This window comes from Atta cephalotes (genome assembly GCF_000143395.1).
Source record: "Atta cephalotes unplaced genomic scaffold scaffold00007, whole genome shotgun sequence".
In the NCBI taxonomy this organism is placed as follows: Eukaryota; Metazoa; Arthropoda; class Insecta; order Hymenoptera; family Formicidae; genus Atta; species Atta cephalotes.
Window position 1 is genome coordinate 1183438 of NW_012130071.1, and position 19054 is coordinate 1202491.

Here is a 19054-nt window from a genome sequence, read left to right on the forward strand (position 1 = left end):
CTATATATATATATATATATATATATACACACACAAGATGTCCCAGAATAACCGCCAAATATTTCGTGTGCTGGTAGAACAGAGTAATAGTTAACAAGATATTAATTACTAAAAATTGCCGAATATTGATTTTTAATAATTTTTTACTCAAGTACTATCAATTTTACAAAAAAAAACAGCAAGAGACAAAAATTGCTTAAAAACTAAGAACGACTGTATACGAATAAATAGACAGAGAACAACAATAAATGGTCAAAGTTAGATGTTTTGAATAATACAATATAAATTCTTTGTTAAATTTAAGATATGATTGTCGAAATATTTGGACATTTCCATATTAAATCAATTTATCTCACAAGGGAATATTCCAAATTACAAAAGCGATATCAAGAAACTAACGCTATCAGTCGAAAGATCGTTTAAAATAGATATTCTAGATAGTTAAATCTTGAGATATTATAGATTCTATATCCGATTTGGTACAAAATATATTTGGCCATTTTAACTTTGACACAAAATATTTCGAGAATAATACATTTTTGAAAAAAATATTTAAAATAAAAGTTATAAGATTTGAAGAAGGATATTAGATGAGTTACTTGCAACAAATGGTCAATTACGGAAATGACTAACGTTGTTCAATAGTTAAGGGGACCAAAATTTAGATCACAAGTGACACCGATTCCAGTATCTAATTTGTAACCAATATTACTAATCCTAAATTAGATCATTAACATATGCGGGACCTCCGGTACAACTGATTTTCCTCGTATATAAAAAAGGCTCTTCGCGCAGTTAGTCAAAGTTTGGCTAGTTAATCGACACTTTGCTGATCCCAGTTTGTTAAGCGATTTTAGTCTTGCTGACTTGGTGCGATTGAGTCATTCGATCGAGCTCTAGCGGTGGTGTTCTTATATCTTTCTAAGTCGCCCGATTGAATCCTAATTCCAAACATCCACAAGACGTCCAGCCGAAACCGTTCACAGAGGATCAATCTGATAAAATCTACTACTAAGATAATAAGCTCATTCTTATGATTCATTTTCAACAAGTCTACAGGGTGGGCCATCTAGCGTTTGGAATTTCAATTACCGGTTATTTTGAGTTTGAAAGGCGTAATAACATTTATGACGTATCAGAAATTTAGTTTTTTGTTTGACATTTACGAAATGGATCACTATACGCTTGAACAAAATTGGGAAATATTGAAAACTTACTTCCAAAGTGGTGAGTCTTCAACCAAAACTAAGAAATTTACGTGGGAAATTTGGTAGAAAAGAAATGCCTTCAACGCAGTTTGTGGATCAATTTGTGAAGCGAATTTGGCAAACTGGATCCTTATTGGATAAAGCAATTCGTCCAGTAAGGTCAACCGAAAACATTGCTGCTGTTGCTCAGAGTGTGCTTGAATAACCATCAACATCAACTCGCCATCGTTCTCAAAACTTCAACATTTCACGCACTTCTTTGAGAAGAATTTTGAATAAAGACCTCGGTATGAAGCCGTACAAAGTTGAATTAGTGCAAGAATTGAAGCCGCATGACCGATGCGTTTTCGGTTTGCTTAATGCGGGCTGAACAACGCTTGGTTGAAGAGCATTTTTACCGAAAATCATCTTTTCTGACGAACCATTTTCACCTCGGTGGCTATGTGAACAAGCAGAATTGTCGTATTTGGGGGTTAAAGAATCCGCACGTCGTCATGAAAAAGCCGATGCATCCACAACGAGTGACTGTTTGGTGTGGTTTTTGATCCGGCGGCATCATTGGGCCATTTTTCTTCGAAAATGAGCAAGGAGTTGCCGTCACTATCAATGGTGAGCGCTACCGCGCCATGCTAAACGAATTCTTGCTTCCCAAATTTGAAGAGGAGGACACAGACGACATTTGGTTTCAACAGAACGGCGCACAGCCAACGCTATACTCGATCTTTTGCGCACTGTCTTCGAAAATCGCATAATCAGCCGAAATGCTGATGTCAATTAGCCGCCTCGCAGCTGCGATTTGACTCCGCTGGATTATTTTGTATGGGGAACCGTCAAGGATAAGTGTTACGCTAACCAGCCAGAAATGATTCAAGAATTAAAACATGAAATCAAAGTTGCCATCGATGAAATACGCGATGAAATACAGTGGAAAATGTACTGAAAAATTGGGTTGATAGAATGGGGTGCAGCCAGCCATGAAAGTCATTTGAATGAAATTTCATGTTTAATGGCAATGTACTACCTTTCCAATAAAGCCATAAACTTTGAAAAATATTCATGCGTTTTTTTTTGCCAAATTAAATTCCAAATTTTAAATGGCCCACACTGTAAGCTTCTTGTTCATTTGTTCTTATTTTTTCTTTTTCCAAACAACAATCTCCGAATTTAAAATTATTTGCATCATGTATTAGAGTTCTTTTGATATAATTAGCTACTTCGGATTACCCGATCGAAATTGATTTGATCCGTTCTTGTTACTTTGGGTTATTCGATCGATATCAGTGAATAAATCCGTGGTATCAGCATGATCCGCATGAATTATTAATCACGTTATTATCCCTCTCCTCTCCTTTTTGTTTAGTCGTTTACTTTATTCACGAAATGGAAAATTTTAATGGACCTCGTTCTCTTATAAAAAAAATCAAAAGCTTTCGCTGGAACCACCACAACCGAGAATGCAAACAATAAGAGGAAGCTTAGGCTGAGTCTAATGTTAATCAATTACATGTAATTATAAAGCGTTATGTAGTAAAGAGTTATAAAGTGATCATTTTCTAAATTTTCCCTTCCCTTCTTTTAATCCCGTCTTCCTTTTCTCCGAATTCGAACGAGTTTCTCCTGTATCTCCTTATCTACACCCCTCTTCTTCAGAACAACTTAATAACTCATCTCTATCAGTTCTAACCGAAGAAACATTCCCAGACACCTCATCCTCAGCTCTCGACATCAGAATTTATTCGTCCCCCTTCTTCTGCTTTCTCTTCCTTTTTAATCGAATTTCTCGATGAAGTTTCTCCTCCCCGCTCTAAATATTATTATCATTGAGACAATTCTAATTCCCTGCATGCATATTCGTTTCCTCAGATTCCCATCTTTTCCAATAACGTCTACATGATCAGTCTAGACTATTATGATCTGGATGAAATCCGATCCATAATTTCTAAGGTTGATTTTCTATACTTCCCTTCTTCCTGACCTCAATATTACGAAGTAATATCCTAATTAACTTTTTCTTTAATTTTTATCTTCCTTCTATCATCATAATAATGGAAATAAAATTTCAAAAGATAAAATAAAAAAATCTGTTCATCAAAAATCTTTTCATCCTCTCCCTTTACATACGAATACACATTCGCTAGTTAATAATATATATAATGTAGAATTATAAGCGTTAATAATATATATAATGTAGAATTATAAAAATAAATTATCCGATTATTTTTTAAAACGTATTTTGTATTCGTCAATCAAATATTATAATGAGCAAATTTATCAAAATAAATAAATATAATATCATAATTATATAGAAAACATGGTATTTTAGAATGTGTTTTTATATGAGTTTAGTAAAATAACTATTACGGTTGTTTCGAAAGCATTATAAATCAATATACCATCAAAATTATATAACATGTATGCACATCTATTTCCAAATGTATTAAGAAAATTAATTTAGTTCTATAATAATAACATATAGATTTGCTGTATTCGCGATAATGAGCGTGATTAATTTAATTTAGTAATCATTATTTTCTTTCATCCTTGAATAAATCAGAATTCATTTGAAATTTATCGATTTTATTTAATTACTTTTGTATTTTACCCTGGCTCTCCATAAGTTCGCACAGATCCATTTCCAAGATAAAGGATTCAATTTCTTGATTTAAAAGGCCAACGAACTCATAGTCTCAATAAATGTTATAATTACGGATGCATCGGATCGTAAAATTATTGGATATCGGATATTCCGTATATCTAAAAGATGTAATGGATATCCGATATTCGAGAAAGCAATTTTTCGAGATGGATATATCCGATATTTTTCGAATATTCAACTAGATTTGGGACAAAGTCTAAAAAAAAGTTGAGTAAAAAAAGAAAAAAGGAAAAGAGATTGTAAGGAAAAAATAGTGATAATAATTATGATTTTAATGTTATTATTTTATTATCAATAGAGATGATAACTATAGAGAAAAAAAATTGTAATAGATATTGAAATAGATATTTTTTTCAATTTTAATTCCGAAAGATATAATATGATTATGGGAGAAATATAATATTTATTTTATAATACATAATTTTGGAAAGCATTTTAATGCATCAGGCAGACAGAACAGTCCTTATAATGATGACTGATTTAACGTTTTCGTCTGAATTTTGACATGCAGGTTGAATTTCCTTATTACGAAGGCCAAATGCCTAACTTTGAGGGCAAATTTCCTTAATCAGGAATTTTTATTTCCAAATTGTTGACTTTGAGGACGTCTTATCGATCAATAAGGTATTCTGATTAATAAGTTCAATTTCCCTATTTATAAATTAGATTGATTTCAAAGTCGAGATCTCTGGATCGTTACATATCAAACCCGATATATAACCAAATATTAGAGATCACATAATCTTCAACGCAGACAAAAAACGAGTTCTTTCTGATCAAGCGATTTTTCGAGGTTTCTTCAGTTAATATTGAGTAGAAAATAGCTAATGTGATAAACAAAGATTTTATGAAATTTGCATAGCAAACAGAAGTTGACACAATAATTATATAATAGATAACTTTCAATGAGGTCCAAGACCAATAATTATTTTTCTAGGGCAAGATTCTTTTGCTGGGCATTTCGATCTAATCTTGGACCAATTTTCCTTATAAGTCATTTTTCGTGGTAATTTCAACTTTGTAATAAGTTTTCAGCACGAGCGCGAGGTTTATTTCGCGTCTTAAATATGTCCTATTAGTCAAATCAAACACAAAGGACTTATATAAGGTAAAAATTAGGTAATTTTGACCAATTAAGTTATATTGTCTACGAGATTGAAATTAAGTAATACAACCAATTGTCATATTTCTTACAAATGAGATTCTAATTTTATTTAACTTATAAGTTAAATCGACTTTGAAGAGTTTGATAAAAATTTGGTCATTTATAAACTAATGTATAACTTTAAAATTGGATGGAGCTTTAAAATTGATTGGAGATGAGAGCTTTGAAGATGAAGAAGATCCATCCATGGACAGTCCAGTGGACATCCATGGACAGTTGACAACGATGAATTGAAGGTGTCGAGGCAGATTCGTGCACAACGAGAGTAAAGTTAGACGTAAATCATTCAACATTCTGGACTACCTCAGGCAAATTGGAAAATCAAAAAAGCTTGAAAAAATGGGTGCCGCATAAATTGAATGAAAAAAAACCATCGTTATGAAGTGTGCTCTGCGCTTCTTTTGCGCAACAATAACGATCCATTCTTCGATCTTATTGTAACATGCAATAAAAAATTATTTTTATCTTTGTTGCTCATTGAATGTTAAACAAGTGATTGTTGATGTTAACGACGTGATACCTGAAATATTTAGAATTTGAATGGGAATCTAAAGTATAGCGTGAACATACGTACAACCTATTCAGGAAAATTGATAAATTAAATATTTAAAATAAATTAAAAAAGATTATCGATTTAAAAAAAAATCGAACTCACAAACATCGATTACTTAATCGATTTTTCAAAAAAGAAAGTACTCAATTATTGCTTTATCGATTATTTTTGCCCATCTCTAATGATCTGTATTAAAATATGTGTAAATTTTATGAAGCGCTTTGTAAATATTTTTTATTAAAATAATTTATAATGTGCTTGATCATTTTTTATTAATAGTTCATAAAACTTTTTTTGTGTATTTCAAAAATTCCTATCTTTATGATAATATTTAAGGTTGCCAAATTGTTCCAACATTTATAATAATATGATATAAAATTTAGCGAATTTTAAGTAAAATATAATGAAGAATTCTTTTTGTGTATATACATACGTGAATAATCTATTTTATTGCTGTATAAAATGATTAAGATTTAATTAAAATTCTAATTTATAACGATAATATAATAATATTTTTAGTAATTATATTTACCGGATGTGAGTGCGGTTGTAATTGCTATTTGACTTCAGAGTTCCCCAATTAACGCCCAAACGAGCCATTTCTTCTATAATTATAATTGATAAAAAATTGTAATAATAAAATATTATTATTTGTAATAATTTAATATTAAAATAAAGAACTTAATAAGAATTCCAGAAATTCAAAAAAATATTAAGAAACTATAGGACAAATGAGAGTATGACGCGGTATTTAATGCACAAAATCAGCAATTAAATAATAAAAATTAAATATAAATAAATATACATACTTAAAACTTACATAAATATATTTAAGAGCAGAACAGCCACACGCAGGATGTTAGTCATATATCTAAAATGTGTCTATATGAATGTATTTCTATATGACGAAAGTCATATATCTAAAACATAATTGTTAAAAAATAATAGTAAAAATATAAACGTTTCGGCCAAGATATGGCCATTTTCAATAAAATATGCGAAATTATTATAATTTAGTCAATGCAAAACAATGAGTCAAACGTGTTATAAATGATTATAGTTAATGCATGCAGATCATACAATTAAATGTAAACAGAAATTAAAGCCAATATCGATCTGGTGAAAATTTTTCTCATAATTTTTATATGAACTGGAATATTTTTTAGAAATACTCAGAAATATTCGGAAAGTTTATATTTTTTTCTCAGAATTTCTCATACAAGTGAATTCTGAAATATTCTGAAATTTCTCATCCTATAATTTTTAAAAAGTATTTTTAAATTTTTGAGACATTTTGAGAATTTTTGTAACATTTCATCAGAAATTATACTTAAAAAAATCTTAAAAATCTTACGATATTTCATAATTAATAAATATGAAAAATTCTGAAAAAAGATATAAATTTAAAAGATATAAATTTTCTGAGAAATGTTCCAATTCGTAAAAATGTGAGAAAGTTATAAAATTATAAAGAAATTCTGAAAAATTATACAGAAATTCTAAAAAATTATATGAAAAATTCTGAGAAAAATTTTCATTAGCGGATGGATTAATTCGTCAAGTTAAGATACTATGCAAAGTTAATCCTCATGTATTTGATTTCGTTAACGATTGCCATATTACCACAAAATTTCTAAATTTTATTAAAAATTGTTATGATTAAGATTAAATAGAATAAAATTAAATAAAAAAATACTAACATATCAGTGACTTTAGGCAAATATTGCGTTGTAAAAATAACGAGGTGAGTCAATTTTGCTTGATAGAATTTTAATGTCTGTATATATGTGTTATTAGATGTGGACATATTTATATTTGTGAAAAAGATGGAGAGTCTCTTGTAATATTTAAAAACTCGAACGTTTGACTATATTTTGGAGTCATCTTCAGCGATATATATAAATAGTTTAAAAATTGAATTGAAAAACTTTTAAACAAACGTTTGACGTCATCAGAAATGATTTTTATAAAATTACAAAATAACAATCTAACCGACAAATCTTACAGTCTTATCGATTATTTAAATCATGCTTATACTGACATTCTTAATAAGTTATCAAAGCTTATAAGAATATATATATTTTAAATACTCATCAATTTCTGTATTTCACATATATAAAGCTAAGCTTTCTTTCTTTGTTTATAATTATGTTCTTACGATTTATTTTTACATTATAACATTTCTGACTTTGACACTGTTGACAACTTTTTAACGTCTATCGTTCTGTCTTACCGTTTAATTAATTTATTATCTGATGTTTACAATTATTCCAACTTTTTGTACATCTCTCTTACATTTCTGCCTGCATGAGTGTTTTAATTTTTTATTTTTTTGTTTCATTTTATAACAGTCAATGCCTCTTTCTTTTTTAAATCACTAGAATATTGAAAGATTTTGAATTTATTTTTAAGCGAGGGAGCAATAAATAATGTAGATAGATTACACACTCCATTAATCTCAAATGTAATATATGTAAGTCCAGTAGTTAAAGTGCAACAATTTTTTACAATACATAGTTGATACAGCAACATATTGCAATTGAGATTAACGAAGTGTGTAATCTATCTATATTATTTATTACTTCTCAAATTATATAACAAAAATATATATTGTGCACAAGGACAATGGAACAATCAAAGAAAGAACATGTTACACAAACTTCTAAATATGCGTCCAACGGCCTATTTTTGCATAATTATTGATTTATAGAATTTTTTAAATTAATAACACTGAAGATGACCCGATAAAGAGGTTGAAACGTTCGTTATAATAAACGTATATATTGAAAATTGTTCATTGCTCGTAGCCCTTCTTAAATACTTTCTTTATTTATATTTAATTTTTATTAACTGTATATTGAATTTGCGCATCAGTATCGCCGTACTCTCATTTGCCTTAGTTTCCTAATATTTTTTGAATTTAATATTATATAAAATAAAATAATATGTATACTTCCCGTATAAATATTTTATTTTATTTTAGATAGTATTAATCATCACAAATATCTAATTAATAATGCATAAATTACACAATAAATTAAAATAATATAACAAGTTTTTAAATTATACACATACACGCGCGTGTGTGTGTGTGTGTATGTGTGTGTGTATACATATATATCAACTGACAAAGGTAAAAAAAAATTTTTTTAATCTGCCTTTCAACTGAAAGAAAAGTTATGCTTCCATTTTATGCCGAAAAAACACTCCTATTTTTATCAAGAAAGAGAAGAAGATTAAGATTTAGAGAACGCTAGTGAACGATTTTTAAATTAAAATTTCGATTTTCCTTAATTACATGTTTAATTTGATGCAAAAATGGTTTAATCCGAATTTTAAATGTGGTACTGTATGTTTTTTTTGGTCGCTGAACACAATGCAATAATTCATTTAACTCTACATCTTAAGACATATAGCCCGATTAATATAAAAAAATGACAAAATTTCGAATTCAAGGTCGATTTTAATAAGGTTTCAAGCGTTCAAATGGGTCTTTATTTCCCTCAAATTGTAGGTCTGTTTACCCAGAACAATATCCAGTTGGAATTTTCCTGGGATCTCCTACAGAGCCTTTAAAAGTTGCATTTAACTGAATTAAAAACGTTTTTATGGATAGAAAAATTTTTTTACAAGTTCTAAAATATCGCTTTGTGGATTTGACATCCTCAAATCAAATGCCATAATAAAAAACTCTTTATTAGAATGAAATAAGTACATAATAAAAAAATATACATAATATGCAGTTTATTTTATTTATTAAATTATATAATATTTACTTAAATTTAAAATTAAACATAATGTAATAGAATGAAATTTAAATAATCAAATGTAAAAAAAGCAATTATTGTAAAAAGGTAAAGCAGCTACACTTGTTGTTTGTGCTATATAATATTTATATGTTTATAGTAGACTAACAATTATGTAAACATACATACCGATGTTTCGTATTAGTAATTTACATATTTCTTTTGATAGAGAATAAATAAAAAATTTTACACATCCAAATTACAGCATATAACAATATCTTAGGAGTTGGAATGTTCAGGCGTGGCATTCGATACTTCATGTTGATTCCAACATATATACTAACTATATGTATTAACATACACTAACGTTCATCACAAGAGATTATGGATAACTTCATTTATGACAATGTTCGAAGTATAAGAACTTCGATATGATCTCGATTTTACAAAGAGTTTGAAATGTAAAATAATTGCGTTAATTTTATTTTATTACACTAAAGAGGGCTTGATATGAAAAGATCGAAACGTCTGTATGTATGTTTGCATAATTGTTAATCTATTATAAACATATAAATATTTAATTAAATTATATTTTTTTATACTCATTCATTTCATTTTCTAATAAAGAGTTGTTTATCGTCAAATTGAGACATTTGATTTGAGGATGTCAAAATTACAAAGCGATATATTTGAGAATTTGTAAAAAAATTTTTTTATCCTTAAAAATATTTTATTATTCAGTTAAATGCAATTCTTAAAGGCCCCTTAAAGGAGATCCCACGAAAATTCAACTGAATCTTGTTCTAGGTGAACAGCTATACAATTTGAGAGACGTAACTCATTTGAACGCTTGGAACCTTGCTAAAATCGACTTTGAACTCGAAATTTAGTCATTTTTTTTTTTTTACATTAATCAGATTGTATTTCTTAAGATGTATATTGTAGAGCTAAATGAATTATTGTCATTATCATTCAGACCAAAAAAACATACAATATCACGTTTAAAATCCAGAATAAGCTATTTTTGCATCAAATCAAACATTAAGGAAAATTGAAACTTTGATTTAAAAATCATTCATTAGCAACCTTTAGATCTTAATATTTTGTGATAAAAAAAGTTTAGAAGTGTTTTTTTGGCATGAAATGGAAATTTTTTAGTTAAGAAGCTGATTAAAAAGAAAAATTTTTTTTCCTCTTGTCAATCTAATATACATATTATATGAGTACAAAAAAAAACACAAATAAGCGAAAAGGCGAAAACATTATTCGATCAAAGTGAAATTTACGCAAAAATATCATTATAGACATCAAGATTTGAAAAATTTTCAATTCTTCATTTATTTGTGTTTATTTATTTGTGTTTATTTATATTGATAAATTTTCTATTTATTATTATAAAAGAAATAATTCTATACACATTATTTGTTCATGTATCGATATTTAATTATATTAAAAAATTAAAGTAAATATTATATTATTATAAAAAATAAAAATATAATTTAATAAATACAGAAAAATATTAATATTTTTAGACTAAAATTTAAAAAAAATCTATCTAAAAAATATTAAAATCTAAATAAAAGAATTTAGTAAATATTTTATTCGCCATTAATTTCTTGTGCAATTGCAATTGTAAGTAATTAGTTGTTAGTTTACTTACCCCTTTCTTTCGCCCACTGGAGTCTCTTTTGTTCTATCAGCGATGTCCTTCCAATCATCCTCGTATACGATTTTTACGGGAAGACGTAATGAATAAATGCGGCAGCAACAATGGACGATAAAAAAAGGCGAAAGAGGATCTTAAACTAAGTTCTCTAAACTAAAACCACAATTATTGATATCGTTGACTGTCTACCTATTCAGGAATCAGCAACTGTCAGCGGAAATTTCCATTGGTAGCAATACTTCGAAATACACACACTCGAAACTCGTGTTTCAACGTGTCATTTATTCAATAAATCATTTAATTCGTATAAATTTATTCGCACACTTCCGCGATTCGAATCTTTATCATGAGACTTTAATACAAATTATTGTGACGTCTTGAAGTACATTTTTGGTCTAGTTTACATCGTACATTTGATACACGTACTAACTAATAACTTTCCACTAAATTATTTTAATTTGATCGATATATTGAAAGAATGATATAAGAATGATTAAATTGATGCAATATGCATTAAAATGATTAATTAAATACATATATCATATATATGTTTACACGTATTATTGAAATTAAGCTAATTCAAAAAAGAAAATAGAAAGTTACTAGTTAGTAACTATATCAAGTGTAAATTATGTTTTTATACTTGAAAGAATCAATATTGAAGCTACCCATAAAAAAGGTGTATCATGCAAAATCTGAAATTTTAATGTCAATTTTTGTTGTTTACTCTTTTTTATAAAATAAATTTTTTCACACTAAAATATGATTTGAAAAATTTCAATCAGATTCTTATTGTCAGACATTAATTGAGATTATCATTTATTAATTAAATTTATCAGAATTATAATTCTGTCATAGAAAATTTTATTATTAAATATCTAAAATCTACTATAATTTAATTGATATTTTAGAAAATTATTTCTCATTTTACCCGTTATGATTTTTTAAAAATAAATCTGTCGAATAAAATCGAGGTAGGCTACCTCGTGTAACATTTTTGCACACCTCTCGGCTGATCGGAAATCACCCCGATGATGAATCGCTCAGTTTCCACTATCAACCGATTTCCTCCCATACGAAACATTCCATTGTCACGAAGATTTTTGCGAATGGAATCTCGACAGCGTTCCTCTCTCTTGTCAATAATTAAAAAACAATCCGAAATTCTTCCGACGAAATCTCATTTTTCGGAACATCGTCGTTCTTCGGACTCGCAAAGTTTTGCGGCCTTTCACCGCGTCAATATTTGTGCTACTGTAGAGATCGCGTGGTAGCGACTATCGAAAAAGTCCAAGAGACGTGGGGGTGCGAATTCGATCGCAGGTTTCCATAGGAACTGTCACGCGCGAATACTTCCTAGCACCGTGTTCTCAGAGTCGATAATATTGATCGTATAACGATAAGGGATAATGACCTCCACTTTCGCGGTCAGAGATCATATTTCTGTGCCGGCCTCTCTCTTCATTGAAGTGTGAGAGATTCTTCCGCGAAAGACAAGTAAATCGAAAAAAAAAAGTATCAAAAAAGTGGATTGAAGAAATGTTCATTGGACTTTAAGGGAGGAAAACACTGTAATGATCCAAAATATAAAAGGTATTTTTGGAAATTTTTTACAAAGAAAATAAGCAATAAATGTTTTTAAAACTTGAAAGATATATTATTAGGTATATTTTTAATTAATATAAGGATCGCTAGTAGATGCGTGAAAAAACGGTCGTTCTCCCTGATGAAAATAAAATATAAAGCGAGTGTCAATAAAGTGTTAATTGGAATGTAAAGGAAATGGGGATAAGGAGAGAATAACAGAAACGTAAATGAAACTCGAAAGAAGCGAAAATTGAAACATGAAACATAAAGAAGGTATCAAACTAATCACTAAACGTTAAAGAAACATAAATAAAAGTATAGATAAATTCTTCAGCAAGCACGAGCAGAATGTTCGTTGGAATGGAGCGTGATTAGGCAGTCTAGAGAAAGTAAACAGAGTATCATGAGTTCTTAGTTCATTCAACGCGAATGAAATGTAATTGATGTTCTTGATAAGCAAATGATATTTTAAAATATATTTCATTTATTCAGTAAATATTTAAAAAAAGTGCTATGCTTTCTTTTTGGAGTGAGCCTAGGGACTCACTTCAAAAAATTATTTCACATTAGAACACAACTGAAAAATCTTTCAATGCTACGTCTATCCTAGTCTATGCAGTTTTTTAAATTTGAGAAGTTAGTTCTCGCTAAGTCCCTCTGTGGTGGCGGTATTGTGTACTACTCATCGCGCTTCGTTTACATTCACTATACAGCTCAATGATGCTCCGTGTATTTCTTGCCGAACGTTTAGGAAGCGTAGATAAAATACTAATGAATGAAGTGTTTAGAAAGTGTATCGGTACGCTTCATGCATTCTTTGCGGAGTGTTGAGAAACGTTAATGAAAAAAGAAATTTAAAACGTGAGAAATGTGATAAATGTTTTGAGCACACTTTACGGAACATTTGGGGAGAATTCGTGGAGCATATATGAATATTCAGAACCACTAAGAGTCAATAGAAAGTTAATGAAGTATTTAAGAAGTGTTAAAATTCTTTGTTCATACTTCTTTGAAGCTTCGGCAAGCTTTACATTTTCAACAGAGTAGCGTAAAAGATGATGCTCGGATCATTTTGATCTAGAAGAACCACGAAGGAATATTATACATGAGTCCTATAAAATTATTGGGAGTACAAATTAGTTCGGTCCGTTTCCCTAAAGATGGCTCCAGCTGTGGTTCATAATGACAGCTGATTTTGGCGGTTTCAGAGAGGTTAAACAGCTAATCTGCTAATAATATTCAGTTTATATCGCTTTGAGTTTCATACAAAAACCTTGATTTTAATGTGTTTGAAATGTCGAATTTTGTGTTAACCAAGCAGCATTTGCGGGAGGTTTTGATTTTCTGCTTTAATTGGAAGAAAAGTGCTGCTGAAGCCCATCGAATGCTTGTTGAAGTTTATGATGACACTGCTCCAACTGATAAATCATGTAGGGAATGGTTTCGACGTTTCAAGGATGGAGATTTCAGCGTTGAAGACAAGCCTCGCTCTGAATAGCCAAAAAAATTCGAAGACAAAGAATTAGAGGCATTACTCGAAAAAGATCAGAGTCAAACGCAAGAGAAGCTTGCAGAATCATTGAGGGTAACTCAACAAGCCGTTTCTGTACGATTGAGAGTCATGGGAAAAACAAGGAAATTGGATGCCTTACTGAACTGAAATGAAGAGACGTTGAAAGGCAAGTTTTTCACTTGCGAACAACTAATTCAAAGACAACAGAGAAAAGTTTTTTGCATAGGATTGTGACTGGAGATGAGAAGTGGATATTCTACGATAACCCCAAGAAGAAAAAATATTACGCTAAGCCCGGTCAATCGTTGCCATCGACCTCAACACCACGGCCGAACATTCATGGTTCGAAGATCATGCTCTGTATCTGATGGAACCAAAAGGGTCTTATTTATTATGAGCTGCTGAAATCTGGCGATTCCACCATCACGGGCGATCGGTATCGGCTACAATTGATTCGTTTGAGCCGTGCATTGCGAGAAAAACAGCCGGAATACGAGCAATGATATTCTTCTTCATAACAACGCTCGATCTCATGTCGCTAAAGTCGTAAAAAAATATTTGGAAACGCTGAAATGGGATGTTTTATCGCACCCGCCGTATTCTCCGGACATTGCTCCTTCTGATTACTGATTGTTCCGAAGAATGCAGCAAATCACCGATTCACTTCTTTCGCAGAAATCGAAAATTGGATCGCCTCCAAAGACGAGGCATTTTTTCAAGATGGAATTCGAAAATTGCCTGAGAGATGGGAAAAAGTAGTAGGCAGCGATGGACAATACTTTAATTGATCTGTTCATTCATTTTGTTTTGAAATAAATGCATTTTTGAACGGACCAAACTAATTTGTACTCCCAATAAAAACAAAATTTTTTTTACTTAAAAATAACCTAATAATATACCCTTTAAGTTTTAAAAAGATTCATTGCTTCCTGAGTAGAAATGTTTGGGCGATCCAAATTTCTATATTGGGCATCATGAGAAATGTGTAGTACGCCAGTATCAGAAATTTAGCCAGGCACTACAACCTAGTATTTTATGTAGGAGATCTAGATGCTAGACAAAGGGTGCTTTCCAGTTACTAAATACATCTTAACACTAAACATACACAGGAATAAAGCATAAAGTGTAGTATTGTGCATGACTCAATTGAAACAGCGATTTCGGATAGAATAAGGTTAATTTTTCAATATATGCTTGTGCCTTGATATTTTGTAATCCATAGTAGTGCATTTCCATATGTATATAGTAGAGAGCCTCACAGGAAGAATGACAAATTGTATTACGTGAATACTCAATCAGGATGGAGATCAAGTGAACAATTTTCTCCAATCTCTTCCATGCCTATAGAATTTTGATATACCATACCCAATCAGAGGAAACCGTCACGTGATACAGTTTGCCACTCTTCCTGTGAGGCTCTGTAGTGCAAATTATGAATAATAATTAAAGTCGTATAAAACTTAAAAACTTCTAATAATATCTAAAGCCATGTAAAAATATTATTAATATAAAATTTAAAATTATTATATATTTTATATTAATAATGTTTAACATGATTTTGGATTTTATTAGGATTTTTATGCAACCTTAATAATTGTCACTACTTTATTATATACAATTATATATACAATTATATATACAATTACCGGTTCTTTGATAAATTAATAATCTTGTATACAGGTCGAAATGTTTGTTCAATTATATGAAATTTAGTTTCATTTTATCTCTCTCTCTCTCTCTCTCTCTTTCTCTAGTTTAGTAATAAAATAACTTGGCTCATATTCAATATTGGCCCATTTTCAATTGAAAATTACTTGATTTGTAAACATTTAATGGCTGTGTGCAATTAAAAATAATTTTCGGTTTATATTAAAAGAAGTAATGGGTATATATATTCATTATTTTTTTCAATATAAACAGAAAATTATTTTTAATTGCACATAATCGTTAAATTAACTTTGTCTCACACAATCCTATTTTTATGCACTGAAATACAAATAATACCATAATACATATACTGATTTTCAATTAGAGCGCTAAAATGTTGCTAGACAAGATGGCTGACCCCCCTCCCCCCCGTCGCACGGTTCCGTCGCCCATTAGTTGACTTTACACTCCGTCTAGATATTCATACATCCATGCAATCGATGCACTTGGTTGACTCGCATTACTCATATGTATGTATTCAATGCAGTATTGTTTACCTGCAATCCGTATTTATGCGTCAATTCTATGAACCATCATTGTAGATAGATTTTCTCTGATCTCAAGCAGATGCGTATTCTGATTCTGTCATTAAAAGTTATGTCGTTAGATCAGACTGTATGCGAAGGTAAAGCACATTAATACGATGATAAATATCACGCTGTGATATTTTATTTAAAACCGGTTTACAGATAAACAATCTGTCACCAGCACCAATGTGTATCACTCATCTTCGATTAATGATTCTTGTCATTTTTTATCATTATTCCAAATCGAAGCTCGAAAGATGATTCAATCAAGTTCAATTGGCGTTAATGACATTCAATTTAAATGATTGAAATAAATGACTCGTCGGTTTTGAGATTATCTTTGAAGCTGAACTGCTTCTCGCACTTTCAGATCTGAAAGCTTTCGAAAGACGACTCACTGAAGTTATTGCCAGCCTACAACCAGCTACTACGCGATGGAGAAGTATGCTTCTTAATTTTTATATTTACAATGTATTTCTGTAATGGCATATTTATATATAAAGTGCTATAACATAAATAATAATTCTTTAAATTTTTTCTATTTTTATCATTCTGATTATGTATACTAAAAATTTAATTTGTTAGAAGTTTATCATGCTTTATTTAACTTGTTGATTGTAATATATTAACGATACATATCTGAATATTCTTATAGTGTTGTTGGGTTTAATGTCTATTTGCACTGCTATTGGTGCTTGGCATTGGTTGACAGATCCCAACACATCAGCAGTGTCCTTCACACAGAGTTTATACAATCATCCATTCTTCACAATGGCTAGTATAATATTAGGTAGATACAGAGGGACTGACTATGCATTTTGCACAAGTTGATATGGCAATTGCATTTTGGAAATCATTTTCTAGTGATACTGTTTATGATGGGAGTGCATAGACGGGTAATAGCACCCAGTATTATAACTCAGCGAGCCAGAAGTGTACTTGGTGATTTCAACATGAGTTGTGACGACACTGGAAAATTGATCCTGAAGCCTACGAGACCTCCTCATCCCCATGAAACTTAGAGTCTTTGCAGCAATAATAATTATGAATTTCAAGTATGTTCTTTTTTGTGCGATACAAGATTGTTCAAAATTCTGACGAGCTGAGAATTTATAACTGTATATTTTAAGCCTTGAGTTCTAATTAATTATGCATCTGAATTATATGAACTTTTTTATAGCGCATATAACTTTTATGTATGTGAATATAATATGGAAGATGTCTGAGTATATATAAAATCTTGGAATCACAATTTTATTTTAAAACTTGAATTAATACTACTGTTTATCTCATTATATCTTCCTACTTTGAAGATTTAAAGATATCTTGGTAAAAAATAGAACAGCGATCTAACTTGTAGCAATGTAATTGTGCAGTAGTGTAACTTTTTTTCTCTTAGGTAACATGAAAAATGAAATATTATAATCCTTCTATAATAAAAAAAATTTCACTTTTACGTTTTTGTCTTAGGGAAAAAATTACAGGATTGTTATCCAGAAAATTGTAAGTGGGAATAAGAGATTAGATTGAAATTTCATATAAATTGCGATTCCGAAAATTTCTGAAAATTTATCTGTAGAACACAAGATAAAATTAAAATATTGACAAAGTCTCAGGAGATCACATTGATAGAGTTGGTCATAGATAATAAATTAAGGAAGTAGTGTAACTAAAGTTCCTAAAATTACAATTCTAAAGTCACATGTATATAACGATCAAAACATTTATTCGTAGTAATATTCCGCATTATAATATTCTTTTTCGATTTCAGTATGCATAATTACGTAATTTGTCTTTTTAAAATAGTCACATGTACATTTTAATCTATGCGAACTATCGTTCGTTCACAGTCAAATATTCATGAGAAGTCTCTTGTCAGTCCTGAAATCGTCGAAACTAGACTACAGTATGCATTATATACAATGATTGCGCGATCTCGTATCTATCTTTAATATTATCTTTAATATTATCTATAATATGTCGATGGACAATGATTGCGTATTTGAAAAATATTTTGCAAGGCGTCTCTAACAATTGTACAGAGGTTCAATCAGTTCAATGCACAACTTTTCAGAAATATGTGTATACATGCATGCACACCTTATCATCAACTTGAAAAGTCAGCTAGTCGATCAATCTATGAATTTCGTGAAAATTTTGCCAAAGGTGTAAACTGAGTTTGCAAAATGATAAATTTCATTCGTAAGTGTCTTACGCTTTTCGTAACAAGCACACAAATTTGATTTCATGAATGCCAATTACGTGCAGATCTAATATAATTTGAGGTAAAGAGATCGCTGATAGAATACAAAATAAATCGTACATATCTTACGGAATATTTAAGTTTTTTTTTGGACATACATCGCATTACATTGCAGGAACATTGTTATCTTGTATATATCTCCTCTTTTGTAACAATTTATTTCATAAAAATGAATTTATATTAGTCTATTTAGATACTGTATTATTTCGCGAAAAAAGGTTCAAAAAGGAGTTAGGCAATTCTCATCATTTAAATACAAATCGAGAATTACAATATACAATAGATTTTTCTTTATGTTCTTGTCATCCTTGTATTTGTTCGTATTCCCAATAAGAATAGTATCATGTAGTTGTAAAAATTTTTTATTAGTTGTTAGTATAATAAAATTAAATTTTAACTTTACTACTAAACCTAAACTAACGTAACGTAACGTTACTTACTACTAATTAATAATACTACTACT

General features: G+C 29.9%; 2 protein-coding genes across 3 annotated transcripts in view; one reads left to right on the top strand and one right to left on the bottom strand.

The window, feature by feature from the left end:
- LOC105626900 overlaps positions 1–11046 on the bottom strand; it is a 64319-nt gene extending 53273 nt beyond the window's left edge. The window contains exons 1-2 of the mRNA XM_012208190.1: positions 10989–11046; positions 6115–6187 (exon numbers count right to left, since the gene is read on the bottom strand). Of these exons, the coding sequence (XP_012063580.1) occupies positions 6115–6187; positions 10989–11046 (131 nt within the window). The remainder of the gene's footprint in view (positions 1–6114; positions 6188–10988) is intronic.
- A 5352-nt stretch (positions 11047–16398) lies between these two features.
- Positions 16399–17350, top strand: LOC105626901 (nuclear envelope phosphatase-regulatory subunit 1). Of its 2 annotated transcripts, none has more exons than XM_012208192.1 (4): positions 16399–16426; positions 16675–16770; positions 16984–17118; positions 17193–17350. In XM_012208192.1, exons 1-4 carry the CDS (start codon positions 16399–16401, stop codon positions 17348–17350), a joined length of 417 nt encoding a protein of 138 aa, XP_012063582.1. The 2 variants fall into 2 exon arrangements, with proteins under 2 accessions (XP_012063582.1, XP_012063583.1); XM_012208193.1 differs by having other exon boundaries at positions 16699–16770.
- Positions 17351–19054: the final 1704 nt, after the last annotated feature.

Bases quoted from the DNA above. Each gene is read 5' to 3' on its own strand.
- LOC105626901 (XM_012208192.1), top strand. From the start codon at position 16,399: ATGTCGTTAGATCAGACTGTATGCGAAG. The intron at 16,427-16,674 runs GTAAAGCACATT...TTATCTTTGAAG, and splicing joins AGATCAGACTGTATGCGAAG to CTGAACTGCTTCTCGCACTT. The intron at 17,119-17,192 runs GTAGATACAGAG...ATCATTTTCTAG, and splicing joins AATGGCTAGTATAATATTAG to TGATACTGTTTATGATGGGA.